This window comes from Malania oleifera, chromosome 12 (genome assembly GCF_029873635.1).
Source record: "Malania oleifera isolate guangnan ecotype guangnan chromosome 12, ASM2987363v1, whole genome shotgun sequence".
Lineage (NCBI taxonomy): Eukaryota > Viridiplantae > Streptophyta > Magnoliopsida > Santalales > Ximeniaceae > Malania > Malania oleifera.
Genome location: NC_080428.1, coordinates 82,539,444 through 82,566,401, shown reverse-complemented (window position 1 = coordinate 82,566,401; position 26,958 = coordinate 82,539,444). Strand labels below are relative to the sequence as shown.

Sequence of the window (26,958 nt, the reverse complement as noted above, 5' to 3'; positions counted from 1 at the left end):
ACAATTAAACATTTTGCAAGACAAAGTTAAATTTATTATTTAAATTTTAATTTTAATTTGTAAAAAGGGAATTAACAATTTAAATTTTTAAATTTATTATTTAAATTTAAACTTTGCAAGACAAAGTTAAACATTTTGAAAGATAATACCAGCATCAACACCTCTTCGTACGTCTTAATTTTTTTGTTTTTACTCTTTTTTATTATAGTTTGACTATCCGCCTACTAAACCAAATATTTTGACCCATCCTTTTGGTGTTTGAAAGTAGAATTTGGGTCAAATTGGATTATTGTTAGAATGCTTTTTTGTCTTAGTCACCCATTCATATTTAATTAGAGAATGTAGAGAAAACCATATTAAAGTTTTTGTAATTATACAAATTTAAATTGAAATGCAAAATTAACGATTCTTACATGTTGTAATTACATGCTGTTTGAACTTTAAATTTGGATAGTTAATTAAAGTATAAGTTTAGAGAAATCATGAAATAAACTTTAATTAAGGATATACATACTCTAAAAATTAATATATCACTTAATCAATTATATTTTTTTATTAAAATTAATATACGTAATTAATTAATATACTTTAAGACAAATTGACTAGGAATTTAATGGAGAGAACATATATTAAGTGCTTCCTAAGATTTTTGGTGCATGTAGTATATGGCGGTGAGGGGAAGTTAACGTGTAAATGTTTAGAGTGCTGAAACACGTTTGCATCTGACGACGCACGTAAATGCATGCAAACATACAAATTTTAGCAATACGAATTTTGTAGTAAAAGACAATTGAATTTAAGGAATTAACTTAACTAGACATGCAAATTTAGACGATACGAATTATGTGTCATTTTTTAGATTTGGCAGTATTGAATTCTTTAGAGATACGAATTATTAAATGATATATACAAAAGAAAGAAAAAAATAATCAATTATATACAAATGAAATCAAAAAATCAATGATATACATACAAATAAAATGCAATTAAAGTAATGCTAAATTACTCTGTGCCGCAGCGAGGTCGTCTCCGGGGTCGTGGTGGCTGCCGTCTGCGTCTACCCTCTCCCTGCTCGTCAACATCATCAGGTGTCCTGGCCCGTCGTGCTGGATGTGAATCCTCTCCCCCAAGAGGTGCTGCATCATCATCATCAGCCATGCGTAGCGCACGCGGTGAGAAATGATACGATGTCTCGGGACGAGAACGAGGCAGCCTAGGGGGTGCATCGACCTCGACCCCATCGAAAAGATCGTCAAATAAAAATGACATGGATGGGGTAGCAGCAGAGTCGGATGGGGCATCAATCGGTCTGCTAGATGGTCCGGCAATATGAGCTGCAGTGGAAGGCGCATAAGGCGCTGACGGGCCAAACAAGTACTCGGCCCGTACGACTGGTGGGGAGGACATGGGAGTCCCTGGACGACTAGAGGAAGCATGTCGTCCTCCTCGTACTGGAGCTAGTCGACCTCCTCGTGCTGGTACATCAGGTTGACCTTCTCGTTCTGGGATCCGTCGACCATCCTCGTGGACGAGGTCCAGTGCAGCACGCATCAATCAGTGGATTGCAGGATCTGATGAGATCTGCTCTGCCTCAATGACTATGTCAAGCTGTAGGATATGAACATATTTTATTAACGCATTCAAATTGGAACATATATATAATAAAATGAGTTGTGGCATTAATCTTCTTACGAGGCTCAAATATACAGCTGCGGTCCTGTCGACGAAGCGGCGTGTGATAGACCTATACCAAGTGAAGTATGGGTCATCTAGACGCATCGGACTGTGCTCCGCCACTCCTCGTACGATGTAGTCTCACCGATGCTCCCACGCAGTGACGAATATCGCGTGCGTACTCGACCAGTCTGTGACCCCTCGACCGCGTCCATCCATGCCGTGGAGATCGTCCCCAATAATATCTACCCCCGAAGTCATAAATGGGGCGGGAATGACCTTTCGAAACCTGAACTGTCGCATAACTCGATAGGGGAGATACCACTCAATAATATGAAAGCATATGAATGGCACTCGCGCTACCCACAGGTCCCTCACTTCTGCATAGGCAGGCGACATGTCGACTAAAATCTCATCCGTGTAGGGCATCCATATAAACTGCAGTTAGACAAAACAAAAAGTTATGCGGACTATACACAACTTAAAGAAAGAAAGAAATGCTTTCATGTGCTATACTTTAACTGATTTATACCTCATGCTCCCGGTGCATGTCCAACTCGAACCTGTACTAGGGCAATGTGTGAAGTGCAACCATCGATGCCCTTAAGTCGTCCTTCCATCTGTATAAGATGAAATCTAAGTTCCCAAATGCAAGACTACTACATATTACGAATTAGTATTCATAATAGTTATTGAGTGAATATATAGGGATAGATAAAATAGGTACTAACCGATATGCGAGCGGGAGAGGATCAACCGGACGACCGTCCTGACCCCTCTCAATCTGCAGGAAACCTCGCCGCGTAGGCGCGAATGAAGGAAATCTCTCCCAAGCCCAAACCTGGAGTAAGCGAAGGGGGCCTGCAATCTGTGTCTTCGGGTGGTGCGCGGCGCTACACATCTCCCTGTACAACCACGCCAAAGTGGCGGACCACCAACTGTACGAGTGACACACTCCGAAGTCCTCAAGAAGTGGAAGGAACATAAGATGCGCATAACTGCCAGAAACATCCGAGAAGAAACCCCACAAATCAAACGCAACAAGTGGGCTTGTGCGTGGCATGCTATTGTCTGAACATCTGCATGTGCCGGGAGCTCACGAAACGTATCCCCCTCAAGGAATCGCATACGGATGCGTGCACCAACCAACTCGCTGTCAGGCCGAACAACGCCTAACAAACGCTCGCACATAGTACGCAGGGCGAGTCGACCCTGACGGTTTGTAGGTCCCTCCACTGGTCCGGTAGTGCGACCAATGACAGCTCGCCCATCAATCGGCAACCCGAACAAAACAGCTACGTCCTGTAATGTGACGGTGGCCTCACCATAAGGTAGGTGGAACGTGTGCATCTCGGGTCTCCATCGCTCCAACAATGATGTGACAAGATGCCAATCAAGTTAGATATGAGCAATCCGATAAACGCTATAAAACCCCACATCGCGTATCAGCTGGACAATGCGGGGGTCTGCCTCTAACCAACGCTCGGCAAACTGCGTGCCCCCTCGGCAGCACAGGGGCTCCGCATGCCCCTCAGCCCATGCTCGGCTAGCCCTGTGATGATCGCCCATCGTCAAGACGCTCGGATCGGACGGCCCTGGATCAATTTTGGAAATGCATCGTTGCATCAGAATAGGTATAAATAAAAAAGAAACGGTGTCAAATTGTATAAAACTGCATACGAAATCAACGCGACGGTCCCGCTGCATCGCCCGAGTGGGTCCTTCTCGGACACCTTGTGCGATTATGCCCTTCTTGATGACATACACTGCACGTGCTCCTTTTCCTACCTTCCCTAGCGTCCATCTCATTGTGTATACAGGAGCTCCTTGGACGACCTTTATGTCAAGCATACGCTGGATTTTCCAGTATAGTCGGCAAAGACGATGCTGGCCAGTACGCCTCGTGCATGATCGGCTGAAAATCCGCCGCATATGTCGCATAATGTTTGGCGGTGGTCCAACAAGGCTCAATGTACTGCATGGCGTTGAGTCATGTCTCCGCACATGCAGCGAGAAGGTGGGAGCATGGAAAGTGTAAGGCTTGCCACTTCCCACACGAGCAGCCGTGCAAATCCTGAATGCACAGCGTTTGCACGTTGTTTCCTTCATGAGGTCCCAACTGCGCAGTCGTGATGCTGAAAGTACCTTTAGACTGGTTGAACATCGTCACGCGATGTCCGGTCGCCTTCAACTTCCTTCTTTCCATCGCAAGCAATGTATGAGGAGTTAATGCATTTCCTCCTGATATTGCATTACGAGCAGCCTCACGTCCGCTATTGAAATAACGTGCAACGCGATAAAATGTCAGTTGCACAAGGGCAGTGATTGGGAGGCTACGTAGAAGTCATGGTGTGTTCGAGCATGGTATATTCGCACAGCAGCTATCAATTGATCTTTCGACCCGAATAGCATCCCTTGACTCAGTTCTGATGATTCATCCCAACGAGTTACCCGTATAGGAAGCTCGTCACCATGGGACAAATCTGCAGCCTCTACGTCAATTACACCATACATAGGAGGTTCGTCCATGAAATCTGCCGTATCTGTGCCATCGTTCGATTGACGTGGGGCGTGGGTTGACATCATTGGGGAACTCGTTCGTCCCTTCACCAATTTCCTCCTTGTACGTGTCATCTTGTAAATGAACATCGTTCGTGATGTTCATCCCCATGTCCAGCGCGTTATTCGCTATTGCGAACAATGATCCTGGTTGTTCTGCTGAAACATCTTCGCAAACACCATGATAATTCGTATGGATAGTAGTTCTTTCATACGTCTGCGCCTCGAATGACTATCGTGGACATTCGTTCATATCCACAACAGGCATCCCACCAACATCTGCATCTTCTTCCTCCGCTTCAACCACGTGCTCAATAGACGTTCCCGGCTGCCCATGTGCGGCGACACCCATCTGAGGAATGAGTTCAACATACAGTTGCACAGTTAAATATGTCGTCCCTACGCAGTGTGCATCCAACACTATGCGCAAACTGTAATCACTAGTTACGGGAACAACCTCATAGAAGATTGTATCATGATGCCCCTTAATCGGGTATCTTGCGGTTAGCCGCAATGCATTTTGATTTGGATCAATTTGCAAATACTTGTATATCTTCGTATGCAATTTAGTTAATTTACACCTATGACCAATTCTAATAGGTTGAACTAGCGGAATACTATAACTAACACCGGTTTGGCCGGTTATAATGTTACCCCCCATGTACAACAATACCGGAACCGGAATACTGCTTGAACTTCCTGCCATCTAGATTGACGCCCGGTAAATATAAAAGACCTACGCAAAATAATAATTTTATGTATAAGTCGTATGCTAAGTGAATAGTGAACAAAAATTATTTTCAATACATTAATGTGCACATTATATTCTCTAAATATTTCACTTGTCACTTTGAAAATATTCTTGCATGCAATTCTGACTTCTCTACAAAAAGTCGTATCGAAATTTGGGCAGCATGCCAAGTGTAATTTGAACATTGACCAATTTTTACAATGACCCTTAAAGGTTTGCAGACAATATAATAATATAGTTGAAGCATGCGAGAACCTATGATATTTACCAGCATGCAATTCACATCACTGCATCAGCCATGCAGGAGGCATTTAAATTCGCGCTTAGAAAACAAATACTTTTAGATATAACATATAATATCTTTGAAATTTTTTTGTAACCAAGCCTTCAATTAATGCGTGTGTCACAAATATTTATTTAATATTTCATAAAAAGTAAAAGACATTTTATATTTTATATTATATAATAAAATTAATTATATATATGTATGTATATACATATCTCAAATATAGATTCAAAAGCTTAAGCAACATCATGTGCCATTGAGTGTATACTAAATAATTAACTTATAATTCCTTCAACTTATATGCGTGCTCCTTTTCATATTCACATTGCTTCCAAACATTAATAAAAAATTATTTTTAATATATCATTTATCTCTAATGAACTCATCTTGTCACTAATTTAGAAAGTTATTTTTTATACATAAGAAAGAAAATGAGATTCATTATCTCCCAAAGACAACTAGTTAACCACATACCTTTTGTCATTTATATAGTTTGTATTATCAAATTCCAAACACAAATAAATCATAGTCATGTGTAGTAGATCGAATTGTACTCTAACAAAAAAATTTGTATGATTTTGGCATGGAGCACACTCAATATGAGTATAAAAGACTAATGTTGAACAAGTTAAATTAACTTAAATATAACCCTTTAACTTTATTATTAAGCATTTATAGATCACAAACTACAACTTATTTGTTACTATAAGATAATTATACAATAGAAAATTTTATAATACTTTTGAAATCCTGAGGAAGATCAATGAAATTTTTATAAATTTTAAAAAAACTTCACTGAAGTGCAAATGGCTTGATTTCAATATATAGTTTTTGGATTCCAAATTTGGAGGGCTTCTCATTAGGATGTAAAAATTATATTTTGGAAGATTGAAATTAAATTAGAGAAGTAGTAAGAAGATAGTCAATGATATTTTGACTTGTTTTGACCAAAATTTTAACTTATGTATATTCATAGTGGATCATAAGACTCCCATTTCTTATTCACATTCCTATTTTCATATACATTTTCATTTGTCATGTTGTTAAAATAAATATAGAAGTGGGTAAAAAATGGTTTAAGTTTTGATCATAACAAGAAAATGGTGTCATTTCAACCTCAATAACATGACATGAGGATGCAAAGCTCTCCATCCCCGACTAGTTAGGGTTTGTTTAGGTTAATGACTCTATTAGAAATACATATATTTTTTCATTATACTTTCTTCATACAGTTAAGAAGCAAAAATTATTCAAATATAATTCATTTTTATTTTAAATTATATGTAATAAAAATTAATTTTCTTCCTTTTTTTTTTTTTTTTCTCTTTTTAACTATATGCCATTTATTAAACCCTAACAAACCCTCAACTATAGGTTTTAGGCTCCCAACTCGACCAGTCTTCTTTAAGCATGGTTTCATTCACATGAAATATATCATAATCTAATTTCCTGAGTTAAATACAGATTTGTCACTAAAACTATTTTAAAATAAGTTACTTTGATCATTTGTTACGAATTAGGAAGAACTTGTAATACCCATTAGAAATGGCATTGTGGATTCCAAAATAACCTTATCAAAGTGAGTTAAGACCCACAAACAACACAAAAAATACAAACAAACAAATGTCCTAAACACTATTTTTTCTTTGATATTAATGAATATGTAAATTTAAAATATTGAAGATATAATTTGAAGCATAAATATTTGATCAATATACTTTTTTTTTATTTCAAATTTTCAGATTATATTTTTAAAAAATTAAATGATTATGCGGAGTATATACAAATACTATTAAAGACATAAACTATAATGACATTATTAATTAAAAAAACTAACCTTTCTCTAGATGCAGCAACGAACCCAAATACTCGGAACGCGGCGTGTGATATCAAACCAACTCAAAACATAGACAATTATCTCATATAAATCTCAGTAAGTTAAATAAAATATTCACGTTATTTTTCTAAATATTAAATAACATACCCCATCTTCGGCTCTTAAATAACCTTGCCTCGCCTTCGCCCGAGCCCGAACGGTCACTTGCACCTCGAATGGTCACCTGCCAACGCAACGGTCGTCTGCAAGCTCGAAGGAAGGTCTGCAACTTTTCTTCTCTTCTCCTCTGCATGATTGTGTTCTGAGAAGGCTCAGGGAGGAATTCAGCGCGCAAAACAAATCTCGCAGGTTGGACCTGTGAGATTTACCACGTGGCACGATCGCCCGTAATCTCGCAGCCACGTGTCGCCTCTCCGTTCGATCGCTTCTTAAATCTCGCAAGTTGGACCTGCGAGATTCACCACGTGTCACGATCACTCGTAATCTCGCAGCCACGCGTCGCCTCTCCGTTCGATCGCTTCTTAAATCTCACAGGTTGAACCTGCGAGATTCACCAGGTGTCACGATCGCTCGTAATCTCGCAGCCACGCGTCGCCTCTCCGTTCGATGGCTTCTCAAATCTCGCAGCTTGGACTTGCGAGATTTCTTCACCCGTCGCCATACGTCACATTACCCCTGTTTATTTCTTTGCCACGCATCGATGGCAGAGTGGCCACCAGTTTAAATCTCGCAGCATGAAGCTGCGAGATTACGTGAGCATTATTTTGGGAAAAAATTTTCTGTTCAGGGTATTATTTTATATTTTATTTATTTTTAATGATAAAATGGGAAAAAACTCATTTATTTTAATATTTATTATCACATTTCATTAGTAGATTGAATTACAAATTCAACTTTTTAGAAAAATCTATTTAACCAGTAAAGTTTACTCTCCTTTTCGACATTAGTAGTTCAGCTTAATCAGCTATTTGATCACTCGGCACTTACGAGCTTTGCTTCGTGCATCAATGGCAAAACTTCCGATTATCCAGTTCGAGGACAAGATAATCGAAACCGTGGAGCGTAATCCGGTGGTAGTGATCATCGGAGAGACCGGCTCCGGTAAGAGCACTCAGCTCTCTCAGATACTTCACAGAAAAGGCTACACCAAGTCCGGCGTCATCGGCGTCACTCAGCCTCGACGAGTAGCTGCAGTCTCCGTCGCCAGGTAAGAGTGTTCGAGTACTATGCACGTTCTTGGGACTAGGTTTTCCATTTATGAGATTTTCAGAGGAATACAAGTACGGGATTGACTGTTTTTAGACGAAATGTTTTTGGTTGCTTGCCGAGAAAAGTACTTGTTTGGTTGATTGGAAAGTGTATGAAAAGAAAAAAAAAACTTTAAATTTTTATTGTTAGATATTTTTTCGGAACTAGTATAAAATTACAGTATACATACCGGTGGACATTTTATTTTCCTTTCTTTTTTGTTGGGAATCAAAACCGAGGCTATTGGATTTCGATTCTGTTGTGAAAACAGCGGGTAGGGATGTGAACATGCAAACAGCAAACAGAAAATAGAATAGGAAAGAAGAGAAGAACGCAGCATATTCACGCGTGTGGCAGTGGTATGTGGCATACGTCCGCGGAGCCCTGCAAAGTTTTCAGTGTACTGTAAACAGAAATGCACTAGGCTTCAAACCTCATGTTTTTTCCCGTTTTATTTTTATTTTAAAATAATATATTAAATAATACCTTGTGTGGGAATTTTTTTCCAAAATAACTTTGTCGCTCGTTGTTTGATCCAACGAAATTTAAACAAATCTTATTGGATCAAACAGCGAGATTTGAAGGGTCAGGATAGTTGAGACGTTGACACGTGTCAAATAAATCTCGCTGCACTATCCCGCGAGACTTGTCTGAAAATAGAACATTGAAATAGAGTTGTGAAGTCTTGACTCTTCTTCGAGCTCTCGATGTACTACGATAGAGTCGCGAAGAACGGTGAAACGTCGTTGCCGTCCCACCTCTTCCTGACCACTCCCGTGGGCTCCGAACCGTACAATCTGAGCGTGCAGAGGCGAGGCTGCAGAACGACCTTCACATTTTCCAGGGGAGATTCGGCGGATTGAGACCTATGGACCGTAGTTGCTGGTTTCTGTGCCCTCAATTCGCTGAAGATCGCCCGAGCCGCGGTTGCCATCAGGTGGTTGGATCTCAGGCGAATCGGAGCTGGAGAGTCTCTAGAATCTGCTGGGATATTCTGGTGGTTTGGGCGGGTCAATATTTGGGTAAGGGGCGCCGAAGCTGAAGCCGAAGCCAAAGCTGTAGTTGTTGTCGCCGCCGCAGACGCCAGACTAGACTTCTGGAGCCTCTGCAGAGCTAGGGTTTTAGCACTTATGCGGACGCCCAAGGAGGATTGCGAAACCTCCATGACCGCTACTTCCCTTGTAGCCTTCGCCTTCCTCATGTACTTCCCCATCTCGGCTACAATCACATAGATTGAGAAAGTACACAAAGATTTTAGAGATAGATTCAAAGAACAAAAGAGGGATAGACAAATGGTGAAGGAAAATACAGGTGGAAGAACTGGGAATAGGGTATGCCAGAGAGTGACACAGGAGACAGAGACATAGGTGTCTGAGACTCAGAGAGAGAGAAAAAGAGAAGGGAGGGGAGTTTTCTGTTGGTGGTTTGGGAGGCTAAGGGGCGCCGTCCTATTTTCAAGCAAATCTCGTTGGATGGTCCTGAGATTTGCTTGCCACGTGTCGACGTCTCAATTGTCTTGACCCTTTAAATCTCGCTGGACCAAGCAGCGAGATTACGTCAAAGTCATTCTGGGAAATATTTTTCCAAATAGGGTATTATTTAAAAATTATTTTTAAATAAAGATAAAACGGGGAAAAACTCTTCAAACCTTAGCTACAAATATGTATAGTCCCATGTGGCCTTATGCACTAATACACGCGTGCACATGGGCGCGCATACACACACACACACACCTAGACATTTGGCCTAAGCTTAATACACCGTGCTCTCCCTCCATGAGAAACCTTTAGCCGAACACTTCACACTCTGTGAAGGGTCTGGCACACAGGTAAATCATGGATTCACCACATGAGCAAGTTTACAAGGGTTGAACACAAATTAAGTAAAAGTAGCAAGTAATCATGAAAGAAAACATGGAGGTTGGTAAACCTAAAATCAATGCAATTCATTTTATCACACCTCCACAGGTCACATGTGTGTAGCTAGGGAGGCAAGTTTTCTATGCGCATCTCACTAAATATGTTTACAATTGCTAGTAAGTTTTATAATATTGATGAATGCTCATCCTCCCTTAAAAGGGTTTCTATACAAATCTAATTTTAGCATGAGGAAACATCAATATGATTGAGGAGTCATACTTCCCCTTCTCCCTATGGTATACTCTGCCCAATGAATAAACCATGTACAAGCATTTACATGATGGTTACCATCCAATGTGCACAAGATAAGCAGTCATAGGCAAGTAGGCCCTGAACAAGTTTGGCTTGTGACACCTCATGCAACTAGGAAAAAGAAGCAAAAAAGGTGTAAATTTATCTACCAATAAATTTATTTTGGTTGGATAATTATTGAGGATTAATTTGGGAGGTGGAATTGAATATTATGTTCACTGGACTATAATTGAGCATTTTCCTCGAGCACTGTAGCAATTCTGTAGTCATTGTAGTGCAAGCACTGTTCCAATTACTATAGCAACCTATTCACAGAGGCCATTTTGGGTTATTTTTATTTCAATGTGGGTCCTGTGTTAAGGATACTTTGGGTCTTTATTTTTAGTTGTTCTAGGATTTTGATTTTATATATCTAGTTTATTTTATATTGGTCAAGATTAGTTTAGTTTTGATACTCATTGATCGGATCGATTATTGTTAGGGTTATGCTATCAAGAGTATGTGTTATATATATAGTATTTGCGGAAGGAGGTCTCCCTGCTACATGCTTGGGTGTTCTTTTGGTATCGGGTCGTCTTACGGCCCGTATTTTAGAGCCCCTAGTTGATAAATTGAGGAAAAAGATAGCGGGTTGGAAATTTAAGCTTTTATCTTAAGGGGGTCGCCTAATTTTAATTAAGCATGTATTGTCATCAATGGTGGTTCATCAATTGGCGGTATTGGACATTCCAAATATTGTCTTCACAAAGATAAATTCTATGTTATCGAATATTTTCTGGAGTGGAGTAAATGACAAAAGGAAGAGGAATTGGTGTTCCTGGTCTAATATATGTAAGCCTGTTGGTGAGGGTGGGCATTAGGGATTTGAAGGAGGTAAAAACATCATTGCATATGAAGTTTGTGTGGAGATTGTTAATTATGGATAATCTGTGGACTCAATTCTTTAAAGCCAAGTATTTGTATAAGAAACACCACTTGAGAGAAATGAAACTAGATAAAGGAACCAGATTTTTGAGATCGATTGTTCGTGTGATTCCTAAAGTTTTAGAGCAAGTCCGTGTTCAAATTAAAGAAGGGTCGGCTTATTTCTGGTTTGATCGATGGTTAGCCTCCGGTCCTCTTTGTGCTAAGGTTTAGGAAATCAGTAACCATAAGTTTCGAACACGAGATTGTTGGGATAGAGATGGGTAGAATGTTGATTTATTAGTGGATCTGTTGGGTGAAGATCAGGCTGAGGAGGTAATGAACTCTGCTATTTCTTGCAAGGAGGGTCCAGATACAGTAATTTGGGAACCTTTAACAGATGGGAAATTCACCACGGCAAGTGCTTGGGAAATTATAAGGAAGCGTAAAGAGGAATTCGCAGTTGAAAAATGGTTCTGGCATCCTATGTTGCCCAAAAGGGTGTCAATTTGTATGTAGAAGTCTTGGTTCGCTTGTCTTCCGGTTGATACTCGTATTAAAGAAGTAGGTGTTCAGATGGCCTCTCGATGTGATTGTTGTCCAAATGCCAAGATTGAAGCTCTAGACCATGTGTTTTGCATTGGATCTTTTGCTCAGGAGGTATGGAAACAAGTAGCAGTGGCGTTGGGTGTTAGTTGTATGGCAACAAGTGCTTGGAAAGGTAGAGTTAATGTCTGGTTTAGTTGTGTAAGACGGGCCTCACAGTTAGGCATTTTGGTAGGTCTCATACCTAGTCTCATCATTTGGAGACTTTGGACTCGTCGATGTAGAGCCAGGATGGAATCAATTCATGATTCGGTGAGAACTGTGTGGTTTGATATTAAATATTGGTTGAGATCCATTTCAGACAAGTTAAATAAATGTGCACCTGCTTCTTGCACGGATATTGCAGTTCTTTGTGCTTTGGATATCCAAGTGAAAAATGTGGGGGTTCGTCTTCCTCGTGTAGTCAGATGGTGTAAACTTGGGATAGGTTGGGTTAAGTTGAATGTGGATGGGAGCTGTAGAGGTAACCCAGGTAATTGTGGTGGTGGAGGCGTAATAAGAGATGAAAAAGGTTTAGTTAAAGTAGCTTTTTCCTCATTATTAGGTTATGAAACAAATAACATGGTTGAATTGAAGGCGATTATTTTAGGGATTAATTTATGTAAAGAACTCGGATTTGATTAAGTGGAGATTGCATTTGACTCTGCTTTGTTGGTTCAGTGGATAAATTCTGGGAAGTGCTCGGTTTGGAAATTATGGGATTTGTGGGAAGAGCTTATGCTAGCATTGAGAGGCATACAGTTTAAAGTGGATCATGTTTACAGGGAGGCGAATAAAAGTGCAGTTTCTTTGCCAAACAGGGTGAATCTGGTATTTCTCGATCATATAGTTGCCAGGATGATCTTCCACAGCAAGTTAGGGGAATGATTCGATTGGATTTGTTGGGATTTCCTTCTTTGCGCTTGTAATGTTTGTGTTTATCTTTCGGAGTTTTGTTTGTTTTCTACTTTATAGTTGTTTAGTTTTTTAGTTTTTGATTGATTGCTGGTCATTGGTTTATTGGTTTTGATTATGTTGGTTAAGGTTGTTTTAGGGTCTTGCTGTTTGTTTTTAATGTTCCAAAGTCTCAAGATTGGAACCACAGTATTCCTCCGCCATAAGTGAGGGGTTTTCTAATAAAGTTTAGGAGGTGCCGCCCTCTTTTTTTAAAAAATATATATATATATATATATATATATAGTATTTATTTTCTTTGTGTAATTGATGAGGAATTGTTTGTTTGTTGCAAAACCTTAAACCCTTGAAAGTGAAGGACTTTCTTCTCCTAGGAATGATTTTTGGAACCTGTTAGAGTGTAGTGTTAGTGCGATGTCAATAGCTTATGCCTTCTTATATCTGGTACTCTGATCGATAACCTTAAAACCAGATTTGAATTCCTATTTTTGTTGCCAAGTTTGACCTATTTCTTACTTTCTTCCCCAAATCATAGCCTAAAGCAATTCACCTAATTTCCCCCTAATTGTCCTGCATCAATTTGGTGTCAGTTTTATCTGATGTTCTCTCAGTGTGGGAGAATCTATACACCCACAATGTTGTTCAAGAAAAAGTTTTTCAAACTAGAGAAAAGCTGAAACATTATGGTGAGTTCTTTTGTTTTCAACTAGGGAAATATACAGTTGTCAATTATGCTCAAAAGTTTGAAGATTTAACCATGAGATGTGGTTGATTCAGGCATGGTTTCAAATATGAAATTTGGAAGGAGATGACTTCGGGACACGTAATTGACTTGGAAGATGCTATTGGAGTGGTTATCATGTGGGAAAAATTAGCAAGGTTCATGAGATTTAATAATCGTGTCCAGGAAAGCTGCGTCTTGTGCTCCCCAGCCTTCAAAGTTGCTGAGACAATTTAAGAAGGTAAACTAGCAACCATAAAATCAGTAGAGAAGGAAACAGTTTTAAAAACCAGTAGAAAAGCATCAAGAGGAATCAAAACTGTCTGAAGGCGTTCGAAAATTTGAGCAGCTAGCTGCAAAGCAAAGCCTAATAAAATGTCTCAAGAAGTCGCAAAGACAACTGCATCTCCAGCAGTTTTACATGCTACTGTGGGGTTGCTTGGAATTGAAGTACAAAAGGCGAGGTAGCAAGTTGAAGTGCGTACACAGGGTACTACATTCCAAATGCTTGCAAGTTGTGAAGCTAAAATTGATAGAATGTAAAGCAGGGAAGCCTAGTCAGGTTAGAGGATTGTAAACTGCTTGCTGAATCACCTGTACCAGGCATCTGTGGTTTCAAACAGCTTGTTAGAAAATCGAACTAGAAGTTGTTTCGCCCAAGAAAGATCTTGTAAAGTGTATACAAGTGAAAATCTAGTGTAGAAACTGAACTTAAGAACGCTGTTGGGGAAAAGGGAATCAGAGGTTCAGTGACTGACAAGCCTGTTACTGTCCCATATATTCCTTGGGCAGCCACTTTTATTGTCCTAGAACAAGAAATATCCGGAGCAATGGAGTATTTGCGAAAATTCCAGGCCTCGGACCAATGGTAAGGTTGCTCCTTTGTGATCTGTTGGTCACAAGTTCGAATCCAAGTAAACAGCTTCTTTGCATAAAAACCAGGATAAGGCTGCATACACTATGACAACCCTCCCCCTGCCCTCATAAAGTGGGGAGCCTTAAGGCCTGGGGACGCTCTTTAATTAATGTATGTTAAATCTTGATATATATTGTTAGTCCACAACCTAACAGCTTAAGCTTTTAAGTAAAGTGGTAGTCTAACATGGTATCAAAGATTTTAATCTAAATGGTGAGTGTTCTTTGCAATCAGGAACCTAATGTGATCTTTTGTTTGCGTTGCATTCTGCATTGATTGTAGCAGTGCTTGCTTTACTTCTGTTGGGGATTCAATTATTTCTCCTAGGAGAATGCCACATGCATTTGCTGCTTCCCTAATTCTTTGATCAATATATGTAACTCATTGTGTTGTTTGTTCTTTGTTGTTCACAGACGGGTTGGGCAGGAGCTTGGTGTACGACTTGGGGAGGAAGTGGGCTATGCCATTCGATTTGAAGATAGAACTTCAGAGAAAACACGTATTAAGTATTGTGGTTTCAATTATTTCCAAAATTTGAGTTTTCTTATAAGCCTCTCTAGTTTGTTTCTCCTTGGTGTCCAATCTATTCTTTTGACTGCCCAGATATTTGACTGATGGAGTCCTCCTTCGTGAAAGTCTTTCTAACCCCGAGCTTGATCAGTATTCAGTAATTATATTGGATGAAGCTCATGAGAGAAGTCTAAACACGTAAGATGCATTTGCTGTGCTTTCTTGACATGGTTTCAATTTGAATGCAGTAATCTCCACACTGTTTGATTTCCCACATTGTTTTCTGTTGCTTTTAAGAATTATACAATTAGAGTTTTTGGCGTGGTTGCATGCGTGTATTTGTAGCATCTTATGCACATCATATACGTGTGTTTTACCATCTGTACACAACAAACTTCATTTATGGAATTTTCATGGTTAGGGATATATTGATGGGGCTGATGAAACGCATAATTAAAATGCGTGCCTCCAATTTGAAGGTTATTATCACTTCAGCCACTCTCGATGGTGACAAGGTGTCCAGATTCTTCTCCAATTGTCCTGTTGTTAGTGTACCAGGGAAGTTATTCCCTGTGGAAATATTTTACAGCACTGAACGGCCAACAAGTTATCTTGAGTCTTCTTTGAAAACAGCTCTAGGTATGGAAATTTAGTTTGTAGGGGCTAATAAATTCCTGTATTTCTTTTTTCTTCTGATAATTATGTTAGATACTTTTTCACAAAGAGGTTTTTGTTATACTTATCCTTTGGAAATGGAGAATAGTTGGAGCGAATATAATTAGTTTTAACTTTTAACATGATTTATTATTGCTAGTTACAGGCATGTCCGCATGTAAAATACTCAAGAAGGTAGTTGATAACTTTTTGGCTGTTGCAATTTGATACTATTTGCATTAGATATGCTTCTATATGCCTGTGGCATTGTTATAATTTGGAGCATGATGGAAGACTTTTCTATAGCTTCATTAAAGCTGATGTTGGAAGATCACATTATAATTTTTATTCTAGATGTTTTTAGGGTTGTGCAGGTGCATGAGAATTGTTTTACTGATTTAAAATGTCATTTTGTTGCTCTTAAGTGTAATTATGATTATCTCAATGCAATTTTGGAATGTTATTTTTGATATTCTGAATGCCGTTTTGCCCCATATTCATGGTCACTACATGTTTCCTAACGTGATCCACCCACAAGAAGAAAAGAAGGAACATCTGTTAACATGTTATATTTGTGCCAATTTTGACTTACAAATACCGAGTTTAGAGTTGCCATGATACTGCATCCAGGATTATTTGTCCTGGTTTCTAGTTTTAAGTTGTTTATGAGGTTATACTTTGTGATTCATTTACATAAAATTTGGACAGATATACATGCTCGGGAGCCTGAAGGTGATGTCTTAATATTCATGACTGGACAGGTTAGATCTGTTCTATGAGGTTTACACAGTAAGTTCTGCTTTGAAGCTCTTAGCTTGCTGTTCTTGATTGTGAATTTCTTGAGGCCTTTTATAGGATGATATTGAGAAGTTGGTATCGAAGTTGGAGGAGAGAATTCAAAGCTTAGAGGAAGGGTCTTGCATGGATGCAATTATCCTTCCCCTTCATGGCTCCTTGCCACCAGAAATGCAGGCAAGCCTTTTGATATCCATATATCTTGAAGTTCTTGATGGATCTCAAAGTGAACTTTATTTCTTATTTTTGCTGTAATCCACTTCTTGTGGGTTATTTCAGATTGGACACTTTTCAGCTTTGATTGTTGCACTGGCATGTGAACAAATTGGTCTTCTGCTAGTTCTTTGTTCAACTAGCTCCAGTGTTATTCCTACCATAGCATGCCTCTTATTTACCATTTAATCCAGTGCAATGGACATTTAAAATTTTCTTGTTCTTTTTCGAAGCCATTTGTTTTTATGGCTTAGTGAGCTTGAGCTGGTGTCTTACATGTCAGAGGATATGGCTCCAGTGGGTTCCCCCGGGGGTTTGGTGGTGGAGGGGATCGGGGTTTGTACCTTTATGATGAATAATCATGCCTTAGACTAATTCTGATGCTATTTTATTCATTGGTTGCATGCTTTTATACGATACAGTCAGACTGGTTATTCTTTAAAAGAAAGGAAAAGAGAAGAGGAAAAAACCATTGGTTAAGTATTTGAATTGGAAGGGAGTGCTTTCTAGACTTTTGGAAATAATAGATTACCCTGCTGCTAGCGGTGGGGAGAGTTCTCTGCTTTTCTCAATGGATTAGAAGATTGCTATTAGCTTTGGTACTTATTTATCTCATTTTAGTAACAAAATGATTGGATAATGTATGTGGTTTTTTTGTCCATCGTATATTTTTTCCCAATGTTTTTAGCTCTATCAATTTTATATTGAGATTTTGGATTTCATACTTATTCCTGCCATATGAAGTATTATGTGGCAACCTAGAGCTTTTGTTTTATTTTTTGATTGTTGATGTATTAGATTGTTACCTTAATTTTTTATTTAGTTTGTGGTTGATGCTTTATGTTTGTTTTGACCTTACAGGTACGTGTATTCACTCCTCCACCTCCAAACTGTAGGCGTATAATTGTTGCTACAAACATTGCTGAGACTTCTTTGACTGTTGATGGTGTTGTGTAAGGAGATTTGACACTTTCATAAATTAAAGTTTAAAAAAATTAATGTGCATCTGTTTGCCACCTCTGGCATTTTCTTATTATTTTTATTTATAAAGAAATAATTTTTAGTTTGGAAAATTCCTGCTACTATGATATATTTAAATAATTTTCTCCTTATTAATTTTTCTGTTTCATACAATTTGTGCCAAGTTTTTTTTTTTTTTTTTGTTGGGCATGTGTAAATGCCTTGTAAAACCTTTTCTTAGATGAACCTTCACCAACAAGTAGACATTATTTTTGTTAGAGGTTTAGAAGTTCCATTGGAACTATTCGTCTGTTTATATGATGGCAGCCTTGCACTGATGGAAAGAGCAACATCAATGTTAATAAATTTAACTTAGTAGCAGTAACATTCCTAAAGGGCACGTGTCCATGTTGGGCATGTAAATCCTTTATTGTTTGGACTCATGTCAGATATGCCCTGAACATGTTCAAAATTTTAAAACGAATTGAAAAAATGTAATACCCTGTGCACAAAGCTCCCACGCCATATCAGTGGTCTAGGGAGGCATGATGATATGACCTTTTTTCCCCAGAATTTTTTAAATGGATTAATTAATTTTATGACATGCAGAAAATATGATTGGCATAGCTTGAATACGCTGAAGACGCATCATTAAATGACATGGATTCTGTTCTTGCTGTGATATGCGTATAGTGTAATAATATTTTTATTCAGTTCTAAGAGGTGCTGTGAAAAGGTCCTCTCTGTAAAATGCAGGGCTAGTGGGTGGGCCCTAAGGTGAAAATTTTGGGTATTTTTTGTCACTGGGTTAGACATAAGCTATGTACTAGCTTTCTGGTGTTGGATTCATGTTATGTGAATATCCTAACATTTGGGGTAGGGTTTTTTTTTGGGGGGGGGGGGGGGAATGGAGTGACTTTCCACTCTTTATTTGCTGATTCTTTGTCACTTTTATCTCTGTCTCCTTTGTGGACATAGGCACACCATTGAACCAATAATTATGTGTTCAGTGTTATGACTCTGTTTTCTGTAAAGCTTTCTTGTCAGATATTGTGGTTTGTAAAACAAAATTATCAAATGATTTGATGTGGAAAATATTTTGCCCTGTACTTAGTTGCATCAATATCCTTGCACATTCATAAATTATGAAATTGACCTATCAAGGTTCTACTTTGAGTCCTTATCTTTTTACTTTAGTAATTGATGAACTAACTAAGAATATCCAAAATGAGATTGCAGATGATATCATGTTGATTGATGATAGTAGGAGCCAAGTGAAATTTAAGCTAGACCTTTGAAGAGTCACATTAGAGTCGAAAGGGTTCAGGATAAGTAGGAATAAGGCATAATATATGAAATGTAATTTCAGTAATGTAAGTAGTAGCAATAGAGAGAAGATTAGACTTAATAATCAAGATATTAATTACAGTGATAGATATAGTTATCTTGGGTCTATTATGCAAGCTGAAGGGGAAGTTGAAGAAGACGTAATACATAGAATTAAAATAGGCTAGGTAAAATGGAGGAGCATGTCAGCCGTTAGGTGTGTTGTGTGATTGTAAAATACCCTTAAAATTAAAAGGAAAGTTTTATAATACAATTATAAGGCCAGCTATGTTTTATGGATTAGAATGTTGGACAACTAAGAAACAACATGTACAAAAAATGAAAGTTGTTGAGATGTGAATGTTAAGGTGGATGAGTGGTTTAACATTAAAAATAAAATAAGAAATGAACTTATACATACTAATTTAGGCATAACACTGGTTGAAAACAAGATAAGGGAGGGGTGACTTAGATGGTTTGGGGGTTTGAAACACAGCCCTAGTAGAGCACTTGTAAGGAGGAGTGAGTTAGTTATTGTGTCTGACATGAAAAGGGGTAGGGGTAGGCCTAAAATAACTTGGAATGAGATAGTGAGGAATGATTTATTAGCCCTTAATCTTATAGATAAAAACGCTTTTGATTGGGTGAATTGGCTGAAAAGGATTCATGTTGCTGACCCAACTAGTGGGACTTAGCTTCTTGTTGTTGTTGTTTGTCGTTGTTGTATACTGCTTATGACGGAAAATATCCCAAATAATAGTACATGCCAACAAAATTTCATGCATAATTTTGAATTATAAGATGCAAAAACAAAATTTATTAAGTGAATTCTCAAATTTATTCATAGAAATACTATATAAGTGATTATTTTGTTACTTCTTCCAAACTCATTCATAGTTTCGCATTATTTTGTAAGGAAAAATTCTACAAAACCGATGGAAAAGGGCTTTCAATATTCTAGGAAAATGCACAGTTTTGACTATAATTTCATTCAATATTCAAGTATTTAGACTTACAGACTTGCTTGAAGAGTATAGGGAAGATTGGGAGTTATGGCGAAGTATAAGGGGGCTTAGATGATACAAAAACAACGACGACAACAACAACAACAAACCAAGCCTCAAGTCCCACTGTGTGGGGTCCGCTACATGAATCATTTTCCACCAATTTACGCAATTGTAGGCAATTTCCTCCAACTATTTGAGGGCTATTAAATCCTTATCCACTATCTTATTCCAAATTATTTTAGGTCTATCCCTGCCCCTTCTGTTGCCCCTTGTAGTAACTAGCTCACTTCTCCTCATTAGTGCACTATTTGGCCTATGTTATAGATGCCCAAACCGTTTGAGGCTTCTGAGCCACCCTCCCTTATTTTATTTTCTATAGGAGTTACGCCTAGTATTAACCTGAAATAATGTAATGGAAGGGGGAGCCTTACATTAGGTTAAATGAAGGCTACGTTGTTATATTTTAGTAACTAGTAAATAATTTATGAGGGGTTGACCTACCCACAAAGCTAATATGGAGATTTTGCTTGGCCTTTGATTAAGTTACCCATGTTGCAGGTACACCAAAATCACTGATGGTGTTTGCTGTTAAGCTGAGTTGTTTGTGGTTTACCATAAGTCTTTGTTGAAATCAATATTGCTTGGTAGTCAACAGTGCATTAGTTTTTTTTTTTCTTTGGTTTGTTTATGCAATGATAAATTGAGTTTTTTTTTTTTTTTTCCCCCTTTCTGTGTTCGTTTTCAAACAAAGAGGATAGATAGATGGTCATGTTTTCTAAAGAAGGCATCCGTAATAACATAAAGTTCGTTTATCTGTACAATGTAAAAATACTCAAGGTTCCATGTAATCAATACAATTGATGGATGTTGAGGAAGTAATGAGAATGGATGGCTGAAAAGAAGGCAGCTTTATATTTTATTTATTGCTTCTTTTGTAGTGTTTTGTTGGGTGGAAATATAAATTTTTGACAGGTTTTTGTTATTTTTTAATAGCATTTAACAAGTGAGGGGCGGCCTAGCTGGTTTGGGCATTTGAAATGCTAGCCTAGTAGTGCACTTGTGAGGAGTGAATTAGCTATTGTTTCTGTCATTAAAAGGGGTAGGAGTAGGTCTAAAATAACTTGGAATGATGTACTAAGGGAGGATTTAATAGCTCTTAATCTAGTAGGGAAAATGCTCTCGATTGGCTGAATTGGTGGAAAAGGATTCACGTAGCCGATCCACTTAGTGGGACTTAAGACTTGTTGTTGTTGTTGTATATAATAAGTACTAGTTTTCATTATGTTATTCTGCAGTCATTTTAGCACAGCGCAGGGTTTGAAATTTGTGCAGCATGCTGGTTACTTCTGTAGTAGTTGTTATATTTTATGAGCTTAAATAATATATATTTTTATTAAAAAAAAATATAAATGTTTATTATGACTGTGTCACTGCATCAAGTGGAATCACATGAGTCATTTGCAACATCATAAGTATAAATCATTATGATAGATTTGTGTCTGTATATATTGTTCATTGGTTTTTTAGAATAATTTATGTTAGGTGTATGAAAATTAGCAGATTCCCCCCCCCCCCTGAATTACAATGCATTTGTAAATACCATCTATATATCTGTATTTTAGCTGAGTTTTTGTTGAATAGGCTTCATTTTATTTACAATCTACACATTAATGATAGGTATGTTATTGATTCTGGTTATGTGAAGCAACGGCAGTACAATGCGTCTACTGGCATGTATTCTCTTGATGTTGTTCAAATTAGCAGGTAAAAAGTTAATAATTCATAGCTTTCATTGCTTGTAGCATTGATTGGGTTTCTCACTTAGCATTCTAATCCATTTTGTAGTAGTCTTGTCCTTACTTTTTGCTCTTGGAAGATCAGTATAGAGTCATGTTTTATGTCATTGATTTCTGTTTACATGCCTTCTTTTCACCTGAATGTATATCATGTCAGGTATATGTAGATATGTAAACTCCTTGTTTGGCTGGGTATAAATTCATGTTGTAAGAGATTTAAAGTTCAAACTCAATTAGATGCAGGAAGCTCACCTCAAATAACCTAAATTAGGCTGCCTTTGTTTTCAGCCATAACATCCCAATTTTGCTCAAAATATCTGTATCTTTCTAATGCTGTGTTTTCCAATCCAATTTGCTAGACGCTTGTCTGTCATGCTGCTTCCAATTCCCATCTTCTTCCCTTCTGCTGTAACTTGGGAACCAACATCAATGTTGACAGCCTAATAATGTGTGATTCTGGTAACAATTTACCTTTAGGCAATGGTCCATACAACCCAAGACAGGGAAAAGATTCACATCCATTCCACATTATTATTTTTCTCCAATCAAGGGAAGCTGGTGATTGAATGAATTTTGAAGTGACTATCCTTCAATTTTCTGTATATTGTCTTCTAAAATAAATTTTGTCTCATTATTTTTCTGGATAACAACCACTGAAGCAGTACTTATTTTCCTTTTCTAACATTGAAATTTTGTAACTTTGTATGATTTCAGAGTGCAAGCCAATCAACGTGCAGGACGAGCTGGAAGAACATGTCCTGGAAAGTGTTACCGACTATACCCATCCATGGTCTACCGTGGTGAATTTTTGGATGTAACGGTTCCTGAAATACAGAGATCTTCTCTTGCTGGCAGCGTTTTATATTTGAAATCATTGGACCTCTCTGATATTGATATTCTCAAATTTGATTTTCTTGATCCTCCTTCCTGTAAGAAAGCACTTCTTTCTATCCTCCCTTCCCTGTACATGTATGCATATGGTTTATGTATTTCTCTTTCACACCTCCCAGTCCTCTTCCCACTCAAAAGGGAAAAAAAAGCAGAAAACTAGGTAGCATATATGAACTGACTCTCTGACTTATTATTATTTTTGCTTGGTCATTTTCTAACTATTACATATTATATCAATGATTCCATCAAACTTGAATTTAGTGAATGAATCTGAATCACTGAATGACTTTGTTGCAGCAGAGGCTTTGGAAGATGCTTTAAAGCAGTTGTATCTCATTGATGCCATTGATGAAAATGGACTAATAACGAGCGTCGGAAGGACAATGGCAGGTATGATATTCTCTTTCGACTCAACAAGTGTTATATGTTAGTCATAAATTTTTTGATAGGTTACGTGAGCCATGAATTAAAGAGTTCACTGTTGTCACTCTGAGGAGTGCTGGTCATGCAAGTGAGAGTTCACTATCATCACTTTGAAGAATGCTGATCATGCAAGTGATTATAATTATCTTTGTCGTTAACTTGCTTAGTGCTAGCTTATGATAGAGTTTGGTAAACAACCTTTTTACAGTAAGTATATCTAATTACTGTCAGGATAAATGGATACTTAAGTTTGTTTTATCTTTTGTTCTCAGGTATAGTTCTTTTTCAATTTCACAAATGTTCATTGGATTCCAAAGAATCGTGAAACTCATCCAGGCTTCATTAATTGAGGTTGGTGACTATGAGCAGGATTAAAACACAGCCAAAAAAGTTTGAAGATGGTTGGAATGCCAAGTTTGGTGCTTATGCCACTCATGCCGTTCTTTGGAATCATTCTTTCCCCATATTTTTAGTCTCTTTAACCTTGGGTGAGGTTCCACGTTGGTGATGGGGAGAGAATTTGGTTTTGGGAAGATCTTTGGATTGGGGATGCTTCTTTTGTACTACTTTACATCGTCTATATCATCTTTTGAGTCATCATAATGCTCAAATTTCTAGTTTCTTGATTTCTGAGGGGGATAATGTTTCCTGGAATTTCTACTTTCAGATAAATCTGATTGAGAGAGAAACAAATTAAGCAATGAACCTTGTTTGGCTTTTGGGGTGCTGTATTCTTATTGCCCTTTTTCCAGTCTTGATTGTTGGCGTGAGTTGTTGTTAATTAGAGAGAATCTAGGAAAAAGCCTTGATTATAAATCCCTTGATAGAAGGGACATCCTTAATTCTAGCCTTAAAATTAGTGTAGTCCCAAATTTTTATTGTATATAATTACCTACTATTCCATGTAATTGAGAGTGTGAAATAAACATATATTTTTCCCTTGAATTTAACATGGTATCAGAGAAAGGTTCCAATTCTGGACCTAGCTTTTTTCCCTAACCCTACTAGTGCCTTCTTTGCCGCCGTCATCTATTGTTTCAAAACAACAGAGCCTCGGTGATTCTGGTCATCATCTGCTGAGGGTCACCAGTTCGACGAGCCGGTTGCCTTCACCGGCGACGACGAAGGCCTTAAACCGGGTGCGCTGATCGGCACGAGTCTGCTTCTGAACGGGCATGATCTTCATGACCTCGTCCTTGAGGGACTTGACTATCTTGCTCCCTCGCACGTAAAAAATTGGGGCCATCCTTGGCCGCCTTGCCCCTGCACTTAAAAAAATCACAGCCCTCGATGGGCACCAGCCGGAGCGTTCATCGGTGTCTTCCACACAGCCCCTGCAGGGAAAAAAAAAAAAGGCCTGAGGATTCGGCTTCTGTGAGAAAAAAAAAAAAAAAAGCACTTTGCTGGCCCTTGACAAAGCGCTTTTTTTTCTTCTTTGTCTTCTCTGTTGCTGCGGTTTTCTCTTTAGCCGCACCCATGGCAGAACCTAACAACTCTGCTGTGCCCATGGCCGAATCCAACGACCCTCACTCCACTGCCATCATCACAGAACTAACCACCAGAATGACTGAAATCTTGAATAAAACTTCAGCTCCTACCCAGACCATCGGAAGTGCTGCTGCTCCAATTGGTATTAAATTGGACGGTTCCAATTATGCTCTTTGGTCCCAAATTGTCGAGATGTATATCTCCGGCAAAGACAAGTTGGGATTTATCAACGGCGATGTTACCCAACCTCCACAGACTGACCCATACTTCCGAAAGTGGCGCATAGAAAACGCCATTGTCAGGGATGGCTAATTAACTCCATGGACCCTTCACTAATCGGCAACTTCATTCGGTTTCCGACTGCAAAACAGGTATGAGACTCCATTGCTACTACTTATTTTTACGGAAACGAGACATCTCAAGAATAAGACCTCTGGCGGCATATAATCCATCTGAAACAAGCGGGTAGCTCTCTTGAGAAATATTTCAATGATCTTCAAGGGTTATGGCATGAGATTGATTTTTGTCGCCCAAACCCCATGGAATGCGCTGTTGATATTCAGCACTTTAACGACATGCTTCAAGAAGATCGAGTGTATGCCTTCTTGGATTGCCTAGATGATAGACTTGATAACATTCGTAGTGACATACTACAGATGCGATCATTCCCTACTATTGAACAAGCATATGCTCATGTTTGTCGGGAAACTATCCAACAAGCTGTTATGATCACCGGTGGATCCGCCAAGACTCAAGGAGCAGTTCTGGCCTCAAAAAGCCCCAAGACTGGACATTCAACTTCAAATTCTACCTGATCTCTATCTCTGGGCAATGGGAAGACTGAAACCTCTTCCAAGCAGAAAGTCTCTCCCTCTGATGGCACCAAATGTTCCCATTGCGGTAATCTAAAACATGCCCGGGATAATTGCTTCAAACTACATGGATATCCTGATTGGTGGAATGAACTTTAGGCAAAAAAAAAAATGAGATGTTGCTGATGGAGGAACAGGTCAGGTTGCAGTAGCTGCATCCGATTCCAGACTCACCCTTTCGCACCACATGGAGACTACCCAGGGTGATTCATCGATCTCAGAACCCGGTAACTGTGGTATTGCTCTTTGTAGTTTGTCTCCAATGGTGACAGAAGTCTTTGGATACTTGACTCGGGAGCCACCGATCACATGACATTCGATGAAAATGATTTCTCCAAAATATCTCAACCCCGACGCACCTGCATTGCTAACGTCAATGGGGTCATATCTCCAGTTACAGGGGCGGGCATCGTGGATTTGTCACCCACTTTATCCTTATCTTATGCTTTGCTTGTTCCCTCACTTTCCCATAAACTGCTCTCTGTGAGCCAAGTTACTGAAGTTTTGAACTGTGTTGTACTAATGTATTTACTTTTTGTTTACTTCAGGATATTCATAGCAAGGAGATCATTGGGCGTGGTACTAAGAGGGGGGGGGGGGCTTTATTATGTCAACGATTTCAATATGGGCCGTGTACATCATATGCATGCTCTGGTTGACAAGAAAGAGTGACAAATTTGGCTTTGGCACCATCGGTTAGGGCACCCATCCTTCAGTTATATGAAATATTTGTTTTCGGATTTATTTTCCAATATTTCGATATTTGATTTGACATGTGAGACTTTCATTCTTGCTAAAAGCCATAGAGCTACTTATCCTTTAAATTTGAATAGAAGTACTGTTCCTTTTGCTTTAATTCACTCGGATGTATGGGGTCCTTCCCCAATTTCTACAATATCTGGTTTCCGCTGGTTTGTGATATTTGTAGATGACAGTACTTGCATTACTTGGCTCTACTTATTGAAACATAAAAATGAAGCACTGACCATATTTCAGTCCTTCCACACAATGGTTCAAACCCAAGTCTTAGCTAAGATTCGGATTCTTTGATCGGATAACGGTGGTGAGTATGTGAATGACCAGTTTAAGGCTTATTTTCAGCATCATGGCCTTATCCATGAAACCTCTTGCCCACAGACTCCTCAGCAGAATGGTGTTGCTGAGCGAAAGAACCGTCATATTCTTGAAACTGCTCGTGCCCTATTACTTGGGGCTCATGTGCCTAGTCACCATTGAACTAATGCTGTTGCTATGGCTGTGCATCTCCTCAATCAGATGCCTTCCAAAGTCTTGAATTTCAAGTCTCCGTTACAGACCCTATCTACATATGCCTTCCTCAATTGGATGTGTCGCATTTGTCCACCTTTATAAAAATCAGCGCACGAAATTGGATCCATGTGCCATTCGATTCCTCTTCTTGGGATATGCATTACACCAAAAGGGTATCGATGCTATGA

General features: G+C 38.7%; 1 protein-coding gene across 2 annotated transcripts in view; it reads left to right on the top strand.

The window, feature by feature from the left end:
- Window positions 1-7,987: 7,987 nt before the first annotated feature.
- The window catches only part of LOC131144718 (probable pre-mRNA-splicing factor ATP-dependent RNA helicase DEAH4), a 38,569-nt gene continuing 19,598 nt past the window's right edge, over window positions 7,988-26,958 (top strand). Inside the window, exons 1-10 of one of the 2 annotated variants that reach the window (XM_058093553.1) lie at window positions 7,988-8,314; window positions 14,980-15,072; window positions 15,170-15,274; window positions 15,498-15,715; window positions 16,439-16,491; window positions 16,586-16,702; window positions 17,600-17,691; window positions 21,709-21,795; window positions 22,542-22,756; window positions 23,016-23,108. In XM_058093553.1, coding sequence (XP_057949536.1) covers window positions 8,115-8,314; window positions 14,980-15,072; window positions 15,170-15,274; window positions 15,498-15,715; window positions 16,439-16,491; window positions 16,586-16,702; window positions 17,600-17,691; window positions 21,709-21,795; window positions 22,542-22,756; window positions 23,016-23,108 — 1,273 coding nt within the window. In that variant the 5' untranslated portion in view covers window positions 7,988-8,114. The remainder of the gene's footprint in view (window positions 8,315-14,979; window positions 15,073-15,169; window positions 15,275-15,497; window positions 15,716-16,438; window positions 16,492-16,585; window positions 16,703-17,599; window positions 17,692-21,708; window positions 21,796-22,541; window positions 22,757-23,015; window positions 23,109-26,958) is intronic. The other variant, XM_058093554.1, reaches the window with a different exon arrangement.